General features: G+C 35.0%; 1 protein-coding gene across 2 annotated transcripts in view; it reads right to left on the minus strand.

Annotated features, from left to right (window-relative positions):
- SATB2 (SATB homeobox 2) overlaps nt 1-17,730 on the minus strand; it is a 235,898-nt gene that overhangs the window by 126,537 nt on the left and 91,631 nt on the right. For both annotated transcript variants that reach the window (XM_007494572.3, XM_001379413.4), the window contains exons 4-6: nt 17,246-17,372; nt 15,533-15,656; nt 1,884-1,986 (exon numbers count right to left, since the gene is read on the minus strand). In XM_007494572.3, coding sequence (XP_007494634.1) covers nt 1,884-1,986; nt 15,533-15,656; nt 17,246-17,372 — 354 coding nt within the window. The remainder of the gene's footprint in view (nt 1-1,883; nt 1,987-15,532; nt 15,657-17,245; nt 17,373-17,730) is intronic.

The following is a 17,730-nucleotide window of genomic DNA, read 5'->3' on the forward strand; positions in this document are numbered from 1 at the left end:
TCTCTCTCTCTCTCTCTCTCTCCCTCTCTCTCTCTCTCTCTCCCTCTCCCTCTCCCTGTGTGTGTCTCACTCACACACACTCATTCATTTGTGCACACACATGCACACACTGTGAAACAACAAGGACTAAGTACATCACTTTGAACAGTGTGTGTACACAGTGTCTGGCAAACTCTTCAGGTTTGGATCCTTGACCCCTTGATTGAAATCAAGGTCTCATTCTGATTTTACAACACTCAAAGTTTTAACTGTGCACTTACTAACTAAAAAAAGAGAGTGAGCTTAAAGAATTGAATGTTCTAAGAAAGAAAGGAAGAAAGTGGAAGATGCACAAAAAAAAAAAGAAAAACCACTTGGAATCTGTAGTGGCAACTATGAGAACACTACAGTGAAGGGCTCCCAGTCCCTCTAAAACTGGCATTACACCCTGGTCTATTGAAATAGGAAGCTCATTGCAATTTGCTTATAACAGCAAGTAAATGTGATCTACCAAATGACCTTGAAACTACATAACTCTTTTGATTTTTAGCCAAGAGGATATGTTCAAGCACTTTAAAAAATTCCCTTAAAAAACTTAGAGATAACATTTACAAAAAGAAACACTTGTGAGCCACACAATAATGAGAAGAAGCTATTCATTTTTTCTGCATAAGGGTGAATATTAATAATGCCATATAGAAAGTACTCAAACCAGAAAAGAGTCCTAACAATTTTTGAATAGGTTGAAAAGAAACATATCAATTCAATTTCTGAGTGCTTAATTTCCCATATGTAGTTCAACACCTTGCCTTTCTTCACAAACATAGTTCAAATAGATGAGTGTTCTTCTTTCTATATAATTAAAAGCATATTCATAGCAGTACACTTCTTAAAAGATAATCTTGTAATGAAGTACAAAAATGTTTACTATCCTATAAGAATTATTTTACAAATTTATCTTCCCTAAAAAGATCTCTAGGTTGTAAAACAAATTCATCAATTGTTTCTACTCACCCACCATAAACTGGTATTTGCTCTGACATAGAGGATTAGTTAGCTGGTGATAAGACAGTATTTACAAATATATAAAATGTGGAAAGGATTAATAAGCACTAAACATATGCATAATAGAAAATAGAACCTTTTAACATCTATCTTCTATCTTAAAAAATCTCTCAGCATGCAGGGAACATTAAATGCATTATCATCATACCTGCTCATCAGCATTTTCTAATACCCCTAAAATTTTTATAAGAAGAGTCTTTAAATGAAAATATATTTTAAAGGCCTGGCACGTCTAGAATGTGCAAAAAAAACTGTTTGGGATGATCAAAACTTACTATGCAGTTATTTGAAAATAAATATAGTACTATTACCTGGTCAAATTCTACCTGATATACATCAAAATCATTCCAATAAAGCCAACAGTATTTAAACAAGTACTAGTCAGACAAATGTATGGTATTCATGAACAAAATCTAATAAAATAACTTCCTATACCTGATGAATTTTTTAATCCTCTAATATTTCATTTTATATACATATAGACATATATACCTACGATAGATAGATAGATAGATAGATAGATAGATAGATAGATAGATAGATAGATAGATAGATAGATAACTTATAGGTGACTTCTGTGTGAACTACAAACTAAACACAATGCAACAGGAGAATTTTATTTAAACTACTTTTTATTCTTATTTACTTTGATTTTAAATACTGAATTTAGGTTGCATTATAGAAATATTTAAACATCCTCTTTTATGAGAAATTACATATATAGTGCTCTATTTTAAAGTATTAGGGGCTTAATATTTGTATTAATTCCAAAGAATCAACAGTCCATTTGCCTAAGAAAGGTTTTTTAAAATATTTTAGAAACAATTAAGGTTAATTACCTTTAATCTTCTTGTACTTTTTATACCATCTCCCAAACTCCTGGCACTTGGTTGCTGACACATTGGCATAATATGTGCTATTTACAATGGATGAAATCATGCTCTAGAAAAGAGAAAAAAATATTTTTCTAAAATATCTTCTAAAAAGTCTTTCAATGACATTGAAGGGCACAGTGTATTGCTCACACCAAATGTTCCTTATGACTTCTAAATCTAAAACAGTCTTACCAAAAATATCAAGTTTATTTCCTTTTTTTCCTTTTCCCAGACACAATTTTCTGAGCTCCTTCCTAAAGTGGAAAGAAGGAGGGAATGCTTCTAGACTTAGGGGAATCTCTCAGTTTATATTTGAATAGTGTCTTTTCTCCAAAAAGCCTCCTCAGAGGCAGTCTCATACCGGGGGATAGACACAAAGATTGAACACAATGGGTGAGAATAATTGTGACTTGGGAAGCAGATCCTAAAGGTAAGATGAGATGCTCCAGCATGCATAATCCAAATAATGCTTTTCAGATGTTTTCTGTTTCACTTCCAACTGCAACAAGACCACACAGCCAAGAATCTGAGAACATTCGTGCTACTCACTGCAGAACAACAGTTAGGCAAATAAGTTAAATTAATATAATTTATAGAAACGTGTGATTAGTACTTGGGTGAAAATTCAAAAACAAAAAAGTTAACAATACTATTTAGAGCAAAGGAAACTAAATATAACATTTATAGTTTCAACCATCCAATCTGAAACTTTCAAATTACTCTGTTCCCTTGCTTCTACCATGCCCACCCATTCTCCCACCTCTCAAATTTTCCATTTTACCAACCAATTTATTTGGAACTGCTATTTGATAGTATTTAGAAAGAGAAGATAAACATAGCCTGATTCTGAAACCTCAAATGACAAGATAAAATAATAATTTTACACTGAAGAGGAATTTTTTTCCTTTAGAGAAATATATGCAGTTAGTATGAATTTATTAGGGGCATGAATATTTGAAAAAAGGGAAAGAATTATGTCAGTTTTCAATTTTAAATCCTGATTGGCTATGTATTGGGGGGGGGGTTGTTTAGTATTATTGTTTTTTTCATTCTGCCAGAGCTAGAGTAGTTTTATCAATCATGTGTGGACATAAACCAAGAAGTCAAATGAACCATGTAAAGCTTTTACATCTTTTTTTTTTAATCAAATCTTTCGGAAAAATCATCCCCAGACATTCAAGAATTCAGAAAAACACCAGAATGTCTTATGGCATTTCTACATCATGCTAGGGATAAAGGGGATTCCAATAAATAAAGACAACAGCAAGTGATTTACCAGGAAATTCAAACTCCAGCAGTTCCTTGTAAGCTGACATTCAAAATACTACCCCTTTGCAAGATCGGACTCATGTGTCTCTCATTCTATCCTGCCATCATTTTGTGTGTGTGTGTGTGTGTGTGTGTGTGTGTGTGTGTGTGTGTGTGTGTGTGTGTGTGTTTAACCTTACATTTGCTCTTGGCTTCTGCTCCTTGCTTGGCCCAGGGTCCTACTCTAGTACAACCTCAAGTGATTCTCACTTTTCTCTGACTTCATGAGACTCTGAGGCTTTTCTTTTCTTTCTTTTTTATCTGATGCTGTAATTTAAAATAAGTTCCTGAGTCCACCAAAACTAGCTCCATTCACTGAAATGCAAAGTTTTTTTTTTCCTTGTTCAACATAGCAGAGGACTACCATCTCCCTGCTGCCATTGCTTTTCAGGAATCATGCAGAGAACAGATCCCTTGACACCAATTTCCAAAAAGTAAGTTTCCATTCCATTAAAGGAAAGAAAGAGTGATGTTGATCTGTTCATCCCAGAATTTGAAGAGGCCAGTCTAAAACAAAATGTTATTATCTAACTTTAAGTAATATGACTGTGATCTTCCCAGCTACAAACAGCATTAATCTTTAGCACCCTAGGTACAGAACTCTCCTTTGCTGGCCATTAAGCTAGCTGAAGAATCCAGAATGAGGTGTCTGTGGATTTGAATTTTATTTCAGACTCTTCCAAGAATTTGCAATATGACCTTGAGCATGTCATTAACCATCTCTAGTTATTAGTTTCAAAAATTGAGAGCATTTGGCCTAGATAATCAAGCTTTATTCCAGGGTTAATATTCTAAGAGTTTATGAGCTCTTCTCTTCTGATGTACTATTCTGATATAGGAAAATCAATCAACAAAGATTTATTAATTGCCTACTATACACTGAGCTAGACATTTACAACTAGCAGAGAATGAAACCATCTCAAGTAATAATAAGCCTACCTTTTAATGGTGGAGTAACAAGAACACATAAAGATCATTAAGATTGCTTTAGAATAACTAGATAGATGAAACTGAATTGAGAACATCTCAAACTGTAGAAAAAGTATTATTAAAGTTTTCATTTAAAAACTGTCTCAAAGTAGATGAAGGTCTCCATGCATGCAACAGGGGAAATGACTTTGTGATACTTCTGTTTTGTTCTTGTTTAGGTTTATTCCCTGATCCAGGTCTCTGATAGCTAGCTGACCTTGGGCAACCCCACTTCTCAGTACTACCCAATTATTGTTGTTATTGGGCTGTTTCAGTCATGTCCACCTCTTTGTGGCCCCATTTGGGGTTTTTGGGCAAAGATATTGGAGTGGTTTTGTAAACCTTAAAATTTCTTAGACTTATAAATGTTGGAAATTTCACCATTGGGAAATTTCATACTTGAAAAATTTCCTACCGATAGTGGGAACTCTATTGGAATGTGAACCCCATTGGCATGGGAGGTTCCTCCTCCTCCCTTCTTAAGATTACTTTAGGACAGAAACCTTTTGCTGAACAATGGAAAGGGCTTTGACCTATGCTTAAGCATAGAACAGGAAGTTCTTTGAGTCATAATTGATTTTAGAATTGATACAATAGAGATACTTGGAATGACAGAACCAGGTCTTGGAAATTACAATCTCCACCCTACTCAGTCCTAACAGGATTTAGGAAGGGCTGCAGCATAGATCAAAATTTAATTATTCCAATCTCTACCCTACTCAGGGTAACAGGATTTAGGAAGGGCTGCAGCAAGGGATCAAGATTTATTTATTTGAGAATATGACCTTCAATAGACATGTGCAAAGCCACAGACCTCTGGGGATGGTCAGATATGGACCTTGAAGAATTGCAAAAAACAGCTATATATGTTTTAAAGGGAAACAAAGAAAAGGAGGAAGAAAATAATGATGACATGGAGGAAATGAAGAAAAAAATAAGATATTTAATAGATAGGATGACTAAATTAAAAAGTGGGCATGATAATGAACCAACAACAATTGCCCCTCTCCAGAAATCCAATTATCAATCCATTACTTGCCACTTCTGTGAGAAGAAGGGCCACAAAATGATGGAATGTAGAACCTTTCTTAAGATGTTTGGAAGGAATACACAGTTTAATAATAGCTTTAGAAATAATAACTATAGAAATGATGATAATGGTTATAGAAACCAGAATTCTAGAAATTATAATAATGACTATGGAAATAACTATAATGAATATAGAAATAAGAACTTTAGAAACCAAAATTATAGAAATAGGAATTGGGAAAATAATGACAATTCTCCAAATGAAGAAAATGATAATACTCAAAAACAATATATGAGAAATGGCGCTCGTCCAAAACATGCTCAAGGTGCTAATGAACCTCAGAGAGGTGCCCTTCAGGAGGGTGCCCAAGGAGCTTCCTAATATAATGAAGATGATTCTTCTTAGATTGTATTGATTTTGTTGATATTAATTAACCTTTTTCAGTTTTTTTTTCTCCTCTCCAAATAGTAGGAAAGAATGAACAAAGAACTTAAGACTATGATTGGCAAATTATGCACTGAGACCCATTTAAAATGGCCTGAAATTCTCCCTCTGGCCCTATTTTATCTTAGAAGCAGGCCTAGAGGAGACGTACATTTGAGATGCTTTTTGGACATCCGCCTATACAGGCTAAGCTTTTCTCCCCGGCTTATACATCGCTATTAGGGGGAGATATTACTATTGCTTCCTATATACAGGAGTTACAGCACAAACTACGTGAACTTCATGAATCCGGAGCTGCAGTACAAGCCGGACCATTAGACTTTTCTCTGCATGACCTGAACCCAGGAGATAAAGTTTATATCAAGAATTTCAAGCAAACTGGAGCAACTCAACCTTCATGGGAAGGACCATTCCAAATATTATTAACTACTCCAACATCTATAAAGATTGGAGAAAGGGACTCTTGGATTCACTGCTCACATGTGAAGAAAGCATCTTCTGCTGAGACTGATTGACTCTATCCTATCATATGAACTGATTGACTGTATCTTATCATATGAATTGGAGATAATAATCCATAGACAAATGGATGCTGTTTTTTCAAGAATATATTGAATTACTGATTTTTTTCTTATTGTTCTTATTTCTTTTCTTTTATTTTTTGATCAGAATATTTTATTTTTTTCTCATTTTTTGTACTGAAGGTACACATAATTAATATTAATATTATTTTTTCCCTACAGTAATACAAGTTAATATATATACTCTTGCTATAATATCAATATATGCCTAAAAGCTTTAAACTATGGGAGCCTGCCATTTATTGATAAAATATTATAGGACTGTGATTAATGTTTGTGTCTGATTCCAGGAAAAGGGATAAAAACAAGGAGCACAGACTAAACCTGAATAGTGCCAATAGAGCACACAAGAAATATTAAAGTGAGACTCGAGGTTGCGACGCTTAACTTATGTTTAAGTCGTAGGACTTCCTTGTATCTACACTCTTTCTTGAGTACGAAGTACTCAAACAAGTACAAAGCTTGACTATCATGCTGGCTCCCTATATCCCTGAATGAAAAAAAAAATCAGATGAGGGAATGACATTTCCCCATCAAAATAGAATTCTAATTCTTGTCTTATATTATGGCAACTTCCTGTAGTCTTGGCTACAAATGGCTAAGTGAAATATTACTGCATCCTGTCCTACATACTTGTGGGATAGAAATTACTTTAAACTGGACCTATACAAGGCCTATTTTGAATTTTTCTTATGTTTTTGATTATTTTTCTATTCTTTTGATAATTGACACATACACCCCCATAACTGAACATTGCATTCTGAGCTAAACTTGATATTTTTTTAATACTTACTTCAGGGGGGATTGTATTTTAATTTAAAATCTAAGAATTTTTGAATTTTTTTTGTTTGAGATTGTATTTTTATAAAAATCCAAGAATTTTGAATTTTGTTTAAGATTGTACTTTTGTAAAAATTCAAGATTTTATTTTGTTCAAGAAAAGATCTTCAAAAAAGAAGCTTGAAATTTTTATATCCAGAGAATGAACTGTTGCAGAAAGATGCCGAAAACCTACACTTCATCAAGAAGATAAAGAATGGACGTTGGATATGATTTATTGGACTGAACTTTTGATTGAACATTTATTGTAATTGTACACATTTATGCCAAAAGGGACTACCCCTAATTTGGCTTTCTGTCTATGCACCTAGCAAAACATTGGTTTTGCTTTCTTTTCTTTTCTATTTCCTCTCTCACTATTCTAATTTTTCTTAGAAAATTGAATATTGTGTATATCTATAGTTAGAAGTGCATTTAGAACTACAAAATGATTATGTTAAATGATCAATGGGGAGACTAGTCTCCCAATGATCATCAGGGGGGATTGTAAACCTTAAAATTTCTTAGACTTATAAATGTTGGAAATTTCACCATTGGGAAATTTCATACTTGAAAAATTTCCTACCGATAGTGGGAACTCTATTGGAATGTGAACCCCATTGGCATGGGAGGTTCCTCCTCCTCCCTTCTTAAGATTACTTTAGGACAGAAACCTTTTGCTGAACAATGGAAAGGGCTTTGACCTATGCTTAAGCATAGAACAGGAAGTTCTTTGAGTCATGATTGATTTTAGAATTGATACAATAGAGATACCTGGAATGACAGAACCAGGTCTTGGAAATTACAATCTCCACCCTACTCAGTCCTAACAGGATTTAGGAAGGGCTGCAGCATAGATCAAAATTTAATTATTCCAATCTCTACCCTACTCAGGGTAACAGGATTTAGGAAGGGCTGCAGCAAAGGATCAAGATTTAATTATTTGAGAATATGACCTTCAATAGACATGTGCAAAGCCACAGACCTCTGGGCGGTCCTGGGTTAAGGTAGAGCAACCATTGGCACAGGGAAGACATGGACAGTGATTGTTAGATGTGAGAACTGAGGGGAGGGAACTTGGATGGTTTCCTTAAAGATAGCAGGGGCTGAGGACTAGGGAGGTTGGTGGGAGAGGTGCTCTGAGAAATTTGCTCTGAAGGAAGCTGGAGGTGGAGGCTCCTGAGACTGGTTCTCCATTTTGGTCACGTGAGTGATAGGGACTGATCTCTTTTCTTTGCCTCAGCTATCTAAGGGCTTGGGCCTTTTGGCCCAGCCTAAACAGAAGGGGTATTTAAGCCCTATTCCCTTCTCTCCCCTTTCTCTCTCCCTCTCTCTCTCTATCTCTAATTCCTTTCTTCCTCCTGTTTGTAATTAAACTCCATAAAAGGTTGACTGATGACTTGAGTTTTCATTTAGGAATTACATAGCTGAATTCCTTGGCGACCTTAAATTGATATATATCAGTCTTTTAAAGTGATTTCCTTGTCACAGTTTACCATTTCCTTCTCCAGTTCATTTTACAGAGGAGGAAACTGAGACAAACTGATTTAAGTGATTTGAAGTGATCTGAACTGCAACTGGGTTCATATCAATCAGGTATTCATACTAAGCCCAATAGCAATATGGTGAGCCCCTGGGTTAGGGGATAGAAGGTCATCAGGGTGCCTTAGGAGAGACAAACTGGTCCAGATTAGAAATGGAGGTCAAAATTCTCATAGCAATCAATAGTGGGATAGAGCCAAGATAGAGACAGAGACAGAGATACAAAATTATTATTTACACATATATTACATGCTCACAGACATTCATGCACAGGCACAAAGGGGCCTACCAAAATAATAGTCATTCTATAGAACATTTGCACTGAGGAAAATAGCAAATAATGATTCTAGCATTAGTAATTAATGAAATATATTTTCACATCTAAATAAATCTTTCTTCCAATAACCTCAAATTACTTTAAAAATTAGTGTATTCAATGAATATTTACTAACCCATAGGATGTATGGTCCTTCTTATAATGAGGAGTGAGAGCAATTTTAAAAGTGAGGATATAAACACAGAATGAAGAATACTTTCAAAGGCCAAATAGAACTCCCAGGCCATCTGTTCTCTGTACTAGGTCATACTATTTCAGATGCTTCAGAAGGTTAAGAATAGATATATTCATTAAGAAAGGAAAGTATTACCAACTTCATCAGAAATATTCATCTCTAGAACCAACACTATAATGCCTTCTCTGAGAGAAAGCTAAAGATACAGTGGCACACAAAAGAATGTAAAATTATAGCCTCAGATTATCTGTAAACAAATCATAATAAGGAAGTTTAGAATTAGAGAAAATTATGTGACCTAAAGACAATTTTGAAAGTTTATAGGAACAGCCAAAGTAAATAACTAAAGTAAAAATTATTTGTATGGCATACTTGGAAAGCAGAAGTCTTACCATCAAAGAAATGCCAAAGTAATCAGATTTCCTTCTCCAAAAACCTCCCTAAACTTTAGCTTACTAGGTTTTACTCGTTTTAACAACAACTTTATGTTAAGGGTAGCAAAAATGCAAACATATTAAATAGGTAGTTTTTTGTTTAAAGCAAAGTAAAATTATATTTTCCATTAGCAATAATAACAATCCCCATCTAGGCAAGCAGAGTTACTCCTAGGCTAATAAGATGGTTTATATGGGCAGAAAAAAATAGGTATAAAATATTCCCCATTTTCATCCAGAATTTATATACATATATGAATATAAGGTAGTACTTAGTCTGCTAGTTAGCTCAAAGGAAGCTGTTCTCTAATTTGCTATTGTCAATAAAGGAATGAGTATGAGGAGACTGAGATGACATTCTATATTTGGCATTATTTTAAAATTTATTTATATTAATTATGATTTTGTGGGACATCCATGCAAGCCAATCAGTAGCCTTTACATGTCTTTTTCATCTCACTACTTATAAAACATAAAAGCAGAATTTAATTTTTTTATGAATTCTAATCAAACAAATTAAAGTGATGCACCCATCACAGTAACAGTTGCTGTGCTTTTACTGACAGTTTGATCACCTTGGTTAGAAGAAATTGTCTATTGAGAAGGCACACCATTAGAGAATTTGTGATGATACCCAACAAAATGCAATATTCTCTTGTAATAAAACAGACTTTAAAAAACCGTAGGGAACTAGTTCATAGAAAGAGAAATATACTCAAGCTATGCACATGAACTTTGGTGTTTCATAAGACATAAGTAAAATTTTAGACTCTGCCCACAGGCTATAAACACCAGGGATAATGTAGCCTCAATATGGAATGAGAAGCCTTAACTTCAAATCCTTGCTTTGATTCCGAGTTTGGCCTTAAGTAGGTCACTTTTGTTCTCAGGAGCCCAGGTTCCTCTTTGATAAAATGAGTGTGAATACCTAGATTAGCTTATCTCTAAATTTCCTTCTAGTTCTATATCTACTGAGAACAACTGGTTAAAAATGAAAACATTTAGGCAATTACCTGCTTTGCCTAAAAAAATGACAACTAATTTGATTTGCTTTCCATTGGCTTGACTCATGGTTTGACTTTAATGACCAAGGTAATTGATCTCTTTTTTGGCATCATGGAGACAGAATTAAGTGCTTTCAATGATGCCTCATGGGTTTTGTATTGAATAGGATAAAAGAAACAATTATCTTGGGACTTATTGTTGGATAGGAACATAAAAGGTAAAGCTTTGTCCTCCTCATGATAGCCTTTCCTCTCTAACACTTACTGTTCATAATTCATCATACTAGAAATCTAGAAAAAACCTGTGTAATGTTTATAGCTTTAATATATCCTGATATAAAATCCCATCAGATCCAGGCTAAAGAACTGATTTCCTCAAATGTTGTTTCCAGGATCAAAAAAAGTGATGAGTAAGTGATATATACCTTTGGGTAGGAACCATAGAAAAAGCAGAGTTCATTCTTTTTAGACTAAAACAAATAGGAATCCATTAGATCCTTGTAATGTATTATAGCTTATAAGTTAACACCTAATTATCACAAAGACCAACTTCTAGTAAGCAGAACTGTCCATGGAAATTCAAGAAAGCTGCCTTATACCCTGAGCTTTTGAGGGGCCCATGTTAATTTGGAGACTAGAAAAAAGGCAGTTGCCCAGGTAAGTAACAACAGAGAATGAAGCTGTCAGTTGATGCTTTAAGAAATTATTGAGCCTCATATATATCACATACATAAAAATCAATAATCTCACTATTAGACAGAACTAGACTGATTGCTTGACTACAGTTCCCCATATTCCCCAGTTCCCTTCCACACACAGACACCACAGCCTACATGTTACCATTCTGTACCATCTAATTTTCTCCTTCAAAGTTGTTTTTACTGTTCTAGATGAACTTTATCTATTTCACATTGTTTTATTTTTTTGTTGTTGGAAGTGGTGGTTATATTTGGGAGTGAAGGAGTGTTGGAAGAATAAGTATGAACATACAGAATACAATTTGCCCTGGATATTGATAGTTGTGATTCAACTTTAATCTCAGTTAATGGAAAGCCACAAAAGCATCAAACCAAGGTTATACATAGCACCTTTCTCTGCCTTCTCTGAATCAGCCTTATCTCAATAGGAATTCTATCAACTTGAGAAAACAGCCACTACAAGTCTACCTTTCATAAGCAGTATTACTGCTAAAATTTACTAATCTGCCAAGGAAGACTTTAGAAAAAACCATCTGGTGCCAATAGTCAAATTGCTCAGTTTCTTATTTAGACATTAGGAAAGTGCCTCCAGAAAAAAAAAAAAGTGATCATTTCTGATGTGTGTTAGTTTCAGTCTGATCAATGCTGGTTGGACAATAACTGGTATGACAGAGCTGGAATACTTGCCCTCAGGCCCTGACCCAAATCCCTTGCTTAGTTAACCTTCTTGGACTTAGAATCCCTGTCCTGAGTCTGAGTGGCCAAGTGTCTGCAAACTTATTTACCCTACTACAAGCAGCTAGCCTCAAACCATACTGCGTTCCACACTTCATGATTTCAGGTGAAACAGCACTGTAGGAGTGAGATATGGCAGTATGATCCAGAATAATGGTCATAAAGGGAAATTGTCTCCCTGGGGCAAAAAACTTTTATAATAAAGGATTTAAATTTATATTTATAAAGCACTGAGATTATAACAGGATTGTTGTGAAAGGTAAAACTATGACCACTTAGAAAGCTAAAAAATCTAAGGGGTTGCTATCATCATCAGATATATGTCTGAGTTTGGGGAATAGAGATAGCAGAATAGGGAAACAAAAGAGATAGCTGGCTAAAGGACAAGAAGTAAATATACTCAATTTTTTCCTCACCTGGAATCTGCTAAACCCTATTCTGAGAACTAGCTAACAAATATAGTGATATATACTATATATAACCATAAGTAGCATATATTAAAAATTCTCCATGTGTGATCTACATTTGTATGGAGATTTTTATCATATCATGCCTGTATCATTATACATTATATATACATATATAAATATTACAAATAACAGCCCCCTAAACAGGTGCCAGGGAGGACCCATGTTCCCCCTTCCACAGCACAAGCATCCAGCAAGACCTAATAAGAATCAGCCTGATGAAGTAACTATCCTTCCTCTCTTCTCCACCCCTCCTCCTGCAAACTGCTTCAGACTACCCAAGGGGATCTGAATGGCTTCAAATGGAAATTATGCCATGAAGGATGACCTCTCTCCCAGTCACACCTGAGAGTCTATCCCAAATCTTCCTGGAAATTTCCTTCTTATATTTCCCCCTCCTAGACAAATATTGATACCTCCATTCATCCAATCCCCATCCTTACCAGAAGGAACCCAGAATCCCCTCTACACTCCAACCCTTCAGATCACTCCCCATTCACCCAGGGAACCAAACTCTATATCACTTGAAGGATAGGATCCTTAAAAGCAGCAGTCTTATTTTTCAATTTATACTATCAGCATTTCACACAGCACTTAGCTCAGAAGGCTTTAGTAACCATTTTTTTATTCATTCTTTAAGAATATGGAATAGTGAATCAACCAAAATGCTGATAACTGAATTCATAAAAGTTGAACTAAAAATGTAAAATTCTCATTACTTTTTTTGGTATTTTTATTGCTTTATGTTTAGAAGCAGCTAAGTATAATAATTAGGTTGGTGCTCCTTTACTACTAATAAGGGCACAGACTTTGTAAGGGAACTATTTGTCTAACCAGTTTATTATCTCCCTCTGATCCATAACAAATGGAGAGCAAATATTCAAACTGGGCTGGTCTCTTTGGATTGGCTGAGGAACAATATAGTCAAGAAGCAAAGATGTATTAGACACATTATTGAAGGATAGTAGGTCAGGGCATTTTTATGCAACGTATGCCTGTTCTTATTTGAGTAACCAAACCTTGGGTCAAATTACTTTTTTTTCTTCCTTCTCTTGACAAAGATGGTATCTACATAAAACTACTGATTCAAATATTTGGACTCTTTTTTTTCTTTCTGAACTCAATACATAATAAAAGCTTTCTACACCTTTTATGGTGGACCAAACTGAAGCATAGTTCCACCTCCTAGATTCAGAATAAGCTATGAAACTTAGAGAAGCTAAGTAGAGTGCTCAACGTGATTAGATAGGTGATTAAATTTGTTTAATGTATTTACAAAGTTATCAATCTGCTTTTTAAAGAGCTGTCCCTGTGGGTTTAGCACATGTGTCAATCAGCTCCAAGCACCAAACAATCAGATGAGTATAAGCTTAAATCAACCAAAACAAGTCAAAACTGCTTGACTGTGTTAATGTGGTTGTATTCTCTTTTAAATTAAAAAAAGATGTCAATTGGCACTCATTCAGTCATTGCCCCCAAAGTTTTTCTCATTTCCAAAACAGTGTTGGGGTCATTATATGGATATTAGACACAGACACATACAGATTTACAATTAATAATGATAACCAAAATTTCTGCATGAAAATTTTTATATGTTCTAAGTGTCCTGCCTAAAACCTCTGGTCCACCTGTGTGCAGTTCAGGTGTTTGCCACATCCAGTAAGGGTCCTCTTTCATTTGAGAGACAGATGGAAGACACCTCCCTAACTTTGAAAAGAAATAACAATTTTTGACAGCAATTTTCTGTGCCCATACATTTAAAAAATTTATTGAGATGGAGGATGTTTGAAAATTTTACCCCAAATTTGTTTGTCTATTCCCAATTTGTTACTTCCAATGTTTATTTTGTGTGTGATTTGATAATCATAAAAACCTATAAAAGGGAAAAAACCCTTAAAAGCCAGACATTTAGACCAGCAGCAGGATTCTTCCAGATACTCCATTAGGCTCCAAACAGACTTTTTAATCCAGAGAACACCTTTATCATACAAGTGCCTTCCCATAAAAAGCAATGTGAGGTAAGCATGTTTGAACTCACAGGATCCAGATTCTAAAATTAACATGTAAAATGATGAGTTGATACCTACTGTGTGCTTTCAAATTGTTTCTTCAGGATCAGCTTATTCAGATTATTGACATAATCAAGTTTCTCTGGCTCCCTTTGATTCTTAAGCTCAATAGTTTGTAGAATCACAGTTCTAGGGACCTCAGAGTTCATATAATCAAACACATTTGTTTTATAAAAGACTAATATGAGGCACAAGGAAGTGAAACAATTTATTTAAAGTCACATAGGTCATAAGTTTCAGAGATAAGATTTAAACTCAGGTCCTACGACTCCTGAGTTAAAAACTCCACTGAGCCAAAATGCCTCCAGTATAGCTAGCTCATTGGCTAAATCGAGATCTGAAAAATAACATTCAGAAATGAAATATCAAACATGGTTTTCTAATACTGCCAACAAAATAAAAATGCATTTTAGTTCCAACTGCGCCCGTCTCAAACTGCAATAGAAAAATGTTGCTTAGTGCAAAGTGCAGACAGCAAAAATGAGAAGTGTTCTTTCACTCCCCTCTCCCCACAATATTAACTAACCGCTGATATGTATGTATGCATTGGCTAAAAAAACTATAGCAAAAATAATTACATAGGCATAGCAGGAGTAAGGTTCTAAACAGTTCACTAAAAAATTAGTATTTGTATAGCAATTGATATATTATCATATGGAGAATTAGCCACAGAATCTAACATTATCTTCAGAAATGTAATGTCAAAAAATCATATCTGTCCACTGGGAAATGGTTAACATTTACACAAATATTTCAGAGAAAAGAGTTAAAAATTTCTAATTCATTACCTTACCATGCCACTTTTCCTAAGAGGTTCTGCTTAATGTCCTTTTGTGGCTTCATAAATTTTAAAAAAAGTACTTTTGCTTAGAAAGTAACAAAATAAAATGCAAAACTTTCATTTCAAAACCCCAAACTGGGAGCAATAAGGAGGAGGCAAGAAGAGAAAACCCTCACCCATTTTCTATATATTGCTCAAAGCAGAAACTTGTGATACTAACCTGGGAGAGCGGGCATTCTTTGGCTAACGTGCTCTGATTCATCTCTTTGAGCAGCTCCTTTAAGGCATTGCGGACTGTGGCATGGTTCCACTGCTCTGCTGGCAGATCTTCCAACTTTGAACAACTGAAAAACACAAGGGGAAGAATGAATGAAATGGAAATACCTACTTCATAAGGACATGGCCTCTGGACAAAAGACCAATGGACCTTCATATAGTCCCTCATGGACTTGGGCTTTTCCTTCAAGGTGAAATGTTTTTAGGAACTGACCTTGCTGGAAATAGAATAGCCATATATGCCAAGAATGGGATCCAGTCTTACTTAAATGATGTAACATGTGTACAAAGCTTCTTCCTCTGGGGTTTGATGGAGCCCAGTGCGGTCTGTTTAAATCAGGCCACACAAATGCCTGGGAAAAGCAGTCACTTTATACATTAAGCAATGCAATGTTCAGGGTAAGGGGTGGGAGAAGAGGAGAGAAAGGATATTCTAATTAATCTGGAGATGAAAAGTGGGATGGTAATATGAGCCTAAACATATGGAACAAGATTTTTGTCATTTTAAATTACTGAACACAATGTAAGAAAGTTTACAGAAAATCTCAAGCCTTCAACCTACCCCACTCCCTAGTACAATTTGAAGAATCTAGTTACATATTCACAGGTTAGCTGTTGAGGTCAGTAGCATTAGGACATTCTTACAAAAGAAAAGAGATGCTAAGCCTATGTCAATAGGCAAACTTACTCCTAAGTAATAACCCACATATATTTAATGTTTATAGTTGCAGAGCATGGGATATAGGTTATCTCATCTGAATCTGACAACAGCTCTTTTACAGAAAGTTGTTCTTGTATTATTGACTTTTTTTAATAGATTAAGGAAATTAGGGCTCTGAACAGTACTTATGACATGCCTAAGGTTATATCTAGTAAATAGCAGAGCTTAGACTAGTGCCCATATCTCTTGATTCCAAGTTCAGTATTAAGCCCACTATACCATTTGCTTTCCATGAACCCTACCATGCCATTATTATTTAAAAAAAAAAAAACCAAACCATTAGTAAATGGCAGGTAATGTCACTCTAAGAGATATTACCTGAAATGTCCAAGAGAATAAAGGAAGGATCTACTGAAATGATATGAGTCTAAGGCAATATGACAAATACAGGATGAAGTTTCACTGCATGGTTGTTTAGGGTGTCAGAAGAGAGGAAGTAATTCCTAATTAAAGTCAGAGAAAGAGTTTTTTTTCTCCTCTCTGGAATGTCCACCATAGGCAAAAGGAAAAGTCTCAACTCTGAACCATTCATCTAAGCATGTTGTAAAAACACAATCTAGCCCCTTCAAAACCCAAATCCTGGAAAAAAGAGATGTTTATTTTTCAAATACAATGTGCTAAGCATTTAATCAGGCCTGGAGGACCCATTAAATTAGAGGTTGTGGAAGTTCCCTATCAGAGCTGAAGATCTTTAATGATTGATCAAGCTTCCTCTAGGTTCCCACTTCACTGCTTCAGAAAACAAAATATTCCAAAACAGTTGGAATGTAAACTGTAAAGATGCTTGATGAAGCACCCTCTTCCCTTCATTTTCCTTTTCATTTCATCAAAAGCCCTGAAATTAATGAAGACAGGATGTGCTAATCTCTGTAGAAATGCTATGATCGACAGAGCAGCTCAGAGAATAGGAAAGGACAGATGTTCAGAGACACCCACCTTTGTAATTGGATTTTCAATGTCACAACATGATAGACGTCTTGTAGCATGTCGGCTACTGTCGCATCTGGTGCATCAGTCACATAACTGAGGGGGAGAGGATTCCACCTCCCTAGTTTGATTATTCCTGAGCAGGAAAGAAAAACATAATAAACATTTATCTGCTGTTTATTAAACCTTTTCAATGTTATAGAAGTCATACAATAGTCAGCATTCAAGGACTAACCCAGAGATATTTTTATATCACAGAGCAATAAGCAATTTCTTTCTTCCTGACAATTGAGTACTCCTCTACAGGAAGATAAAGATAAAAGATGAGGTTTGCAATCATGTTTCTTAATGCTTTTCCCATTCTTTTAATTGCTTAGAAAACCAAAAAGATATTTAAAAAATAAAAAAGCCTTCCTGCCCTTCCTGAAAGTCTTTAATTCTAACTAAAGACCTACACTAAATATTCTAGACTACTGATTTCACAGACAAAAAAA

The sequence above is a fragment of the Monodelphis domestica genome, chromosome 4, assembly GCF_027887165.1.
Source record: "Monodelphis domestica isolate mMonDom1 chromosome 4, mMonDom1.pri, whole genome shotgun sequence".
NCBI classification, from domain to species: Eukaryota; Metazoa; Chordata; class Mammalia; order Didelphimorphia; family Didelphidae; genus Monodelphis; species Monodelphis domestica.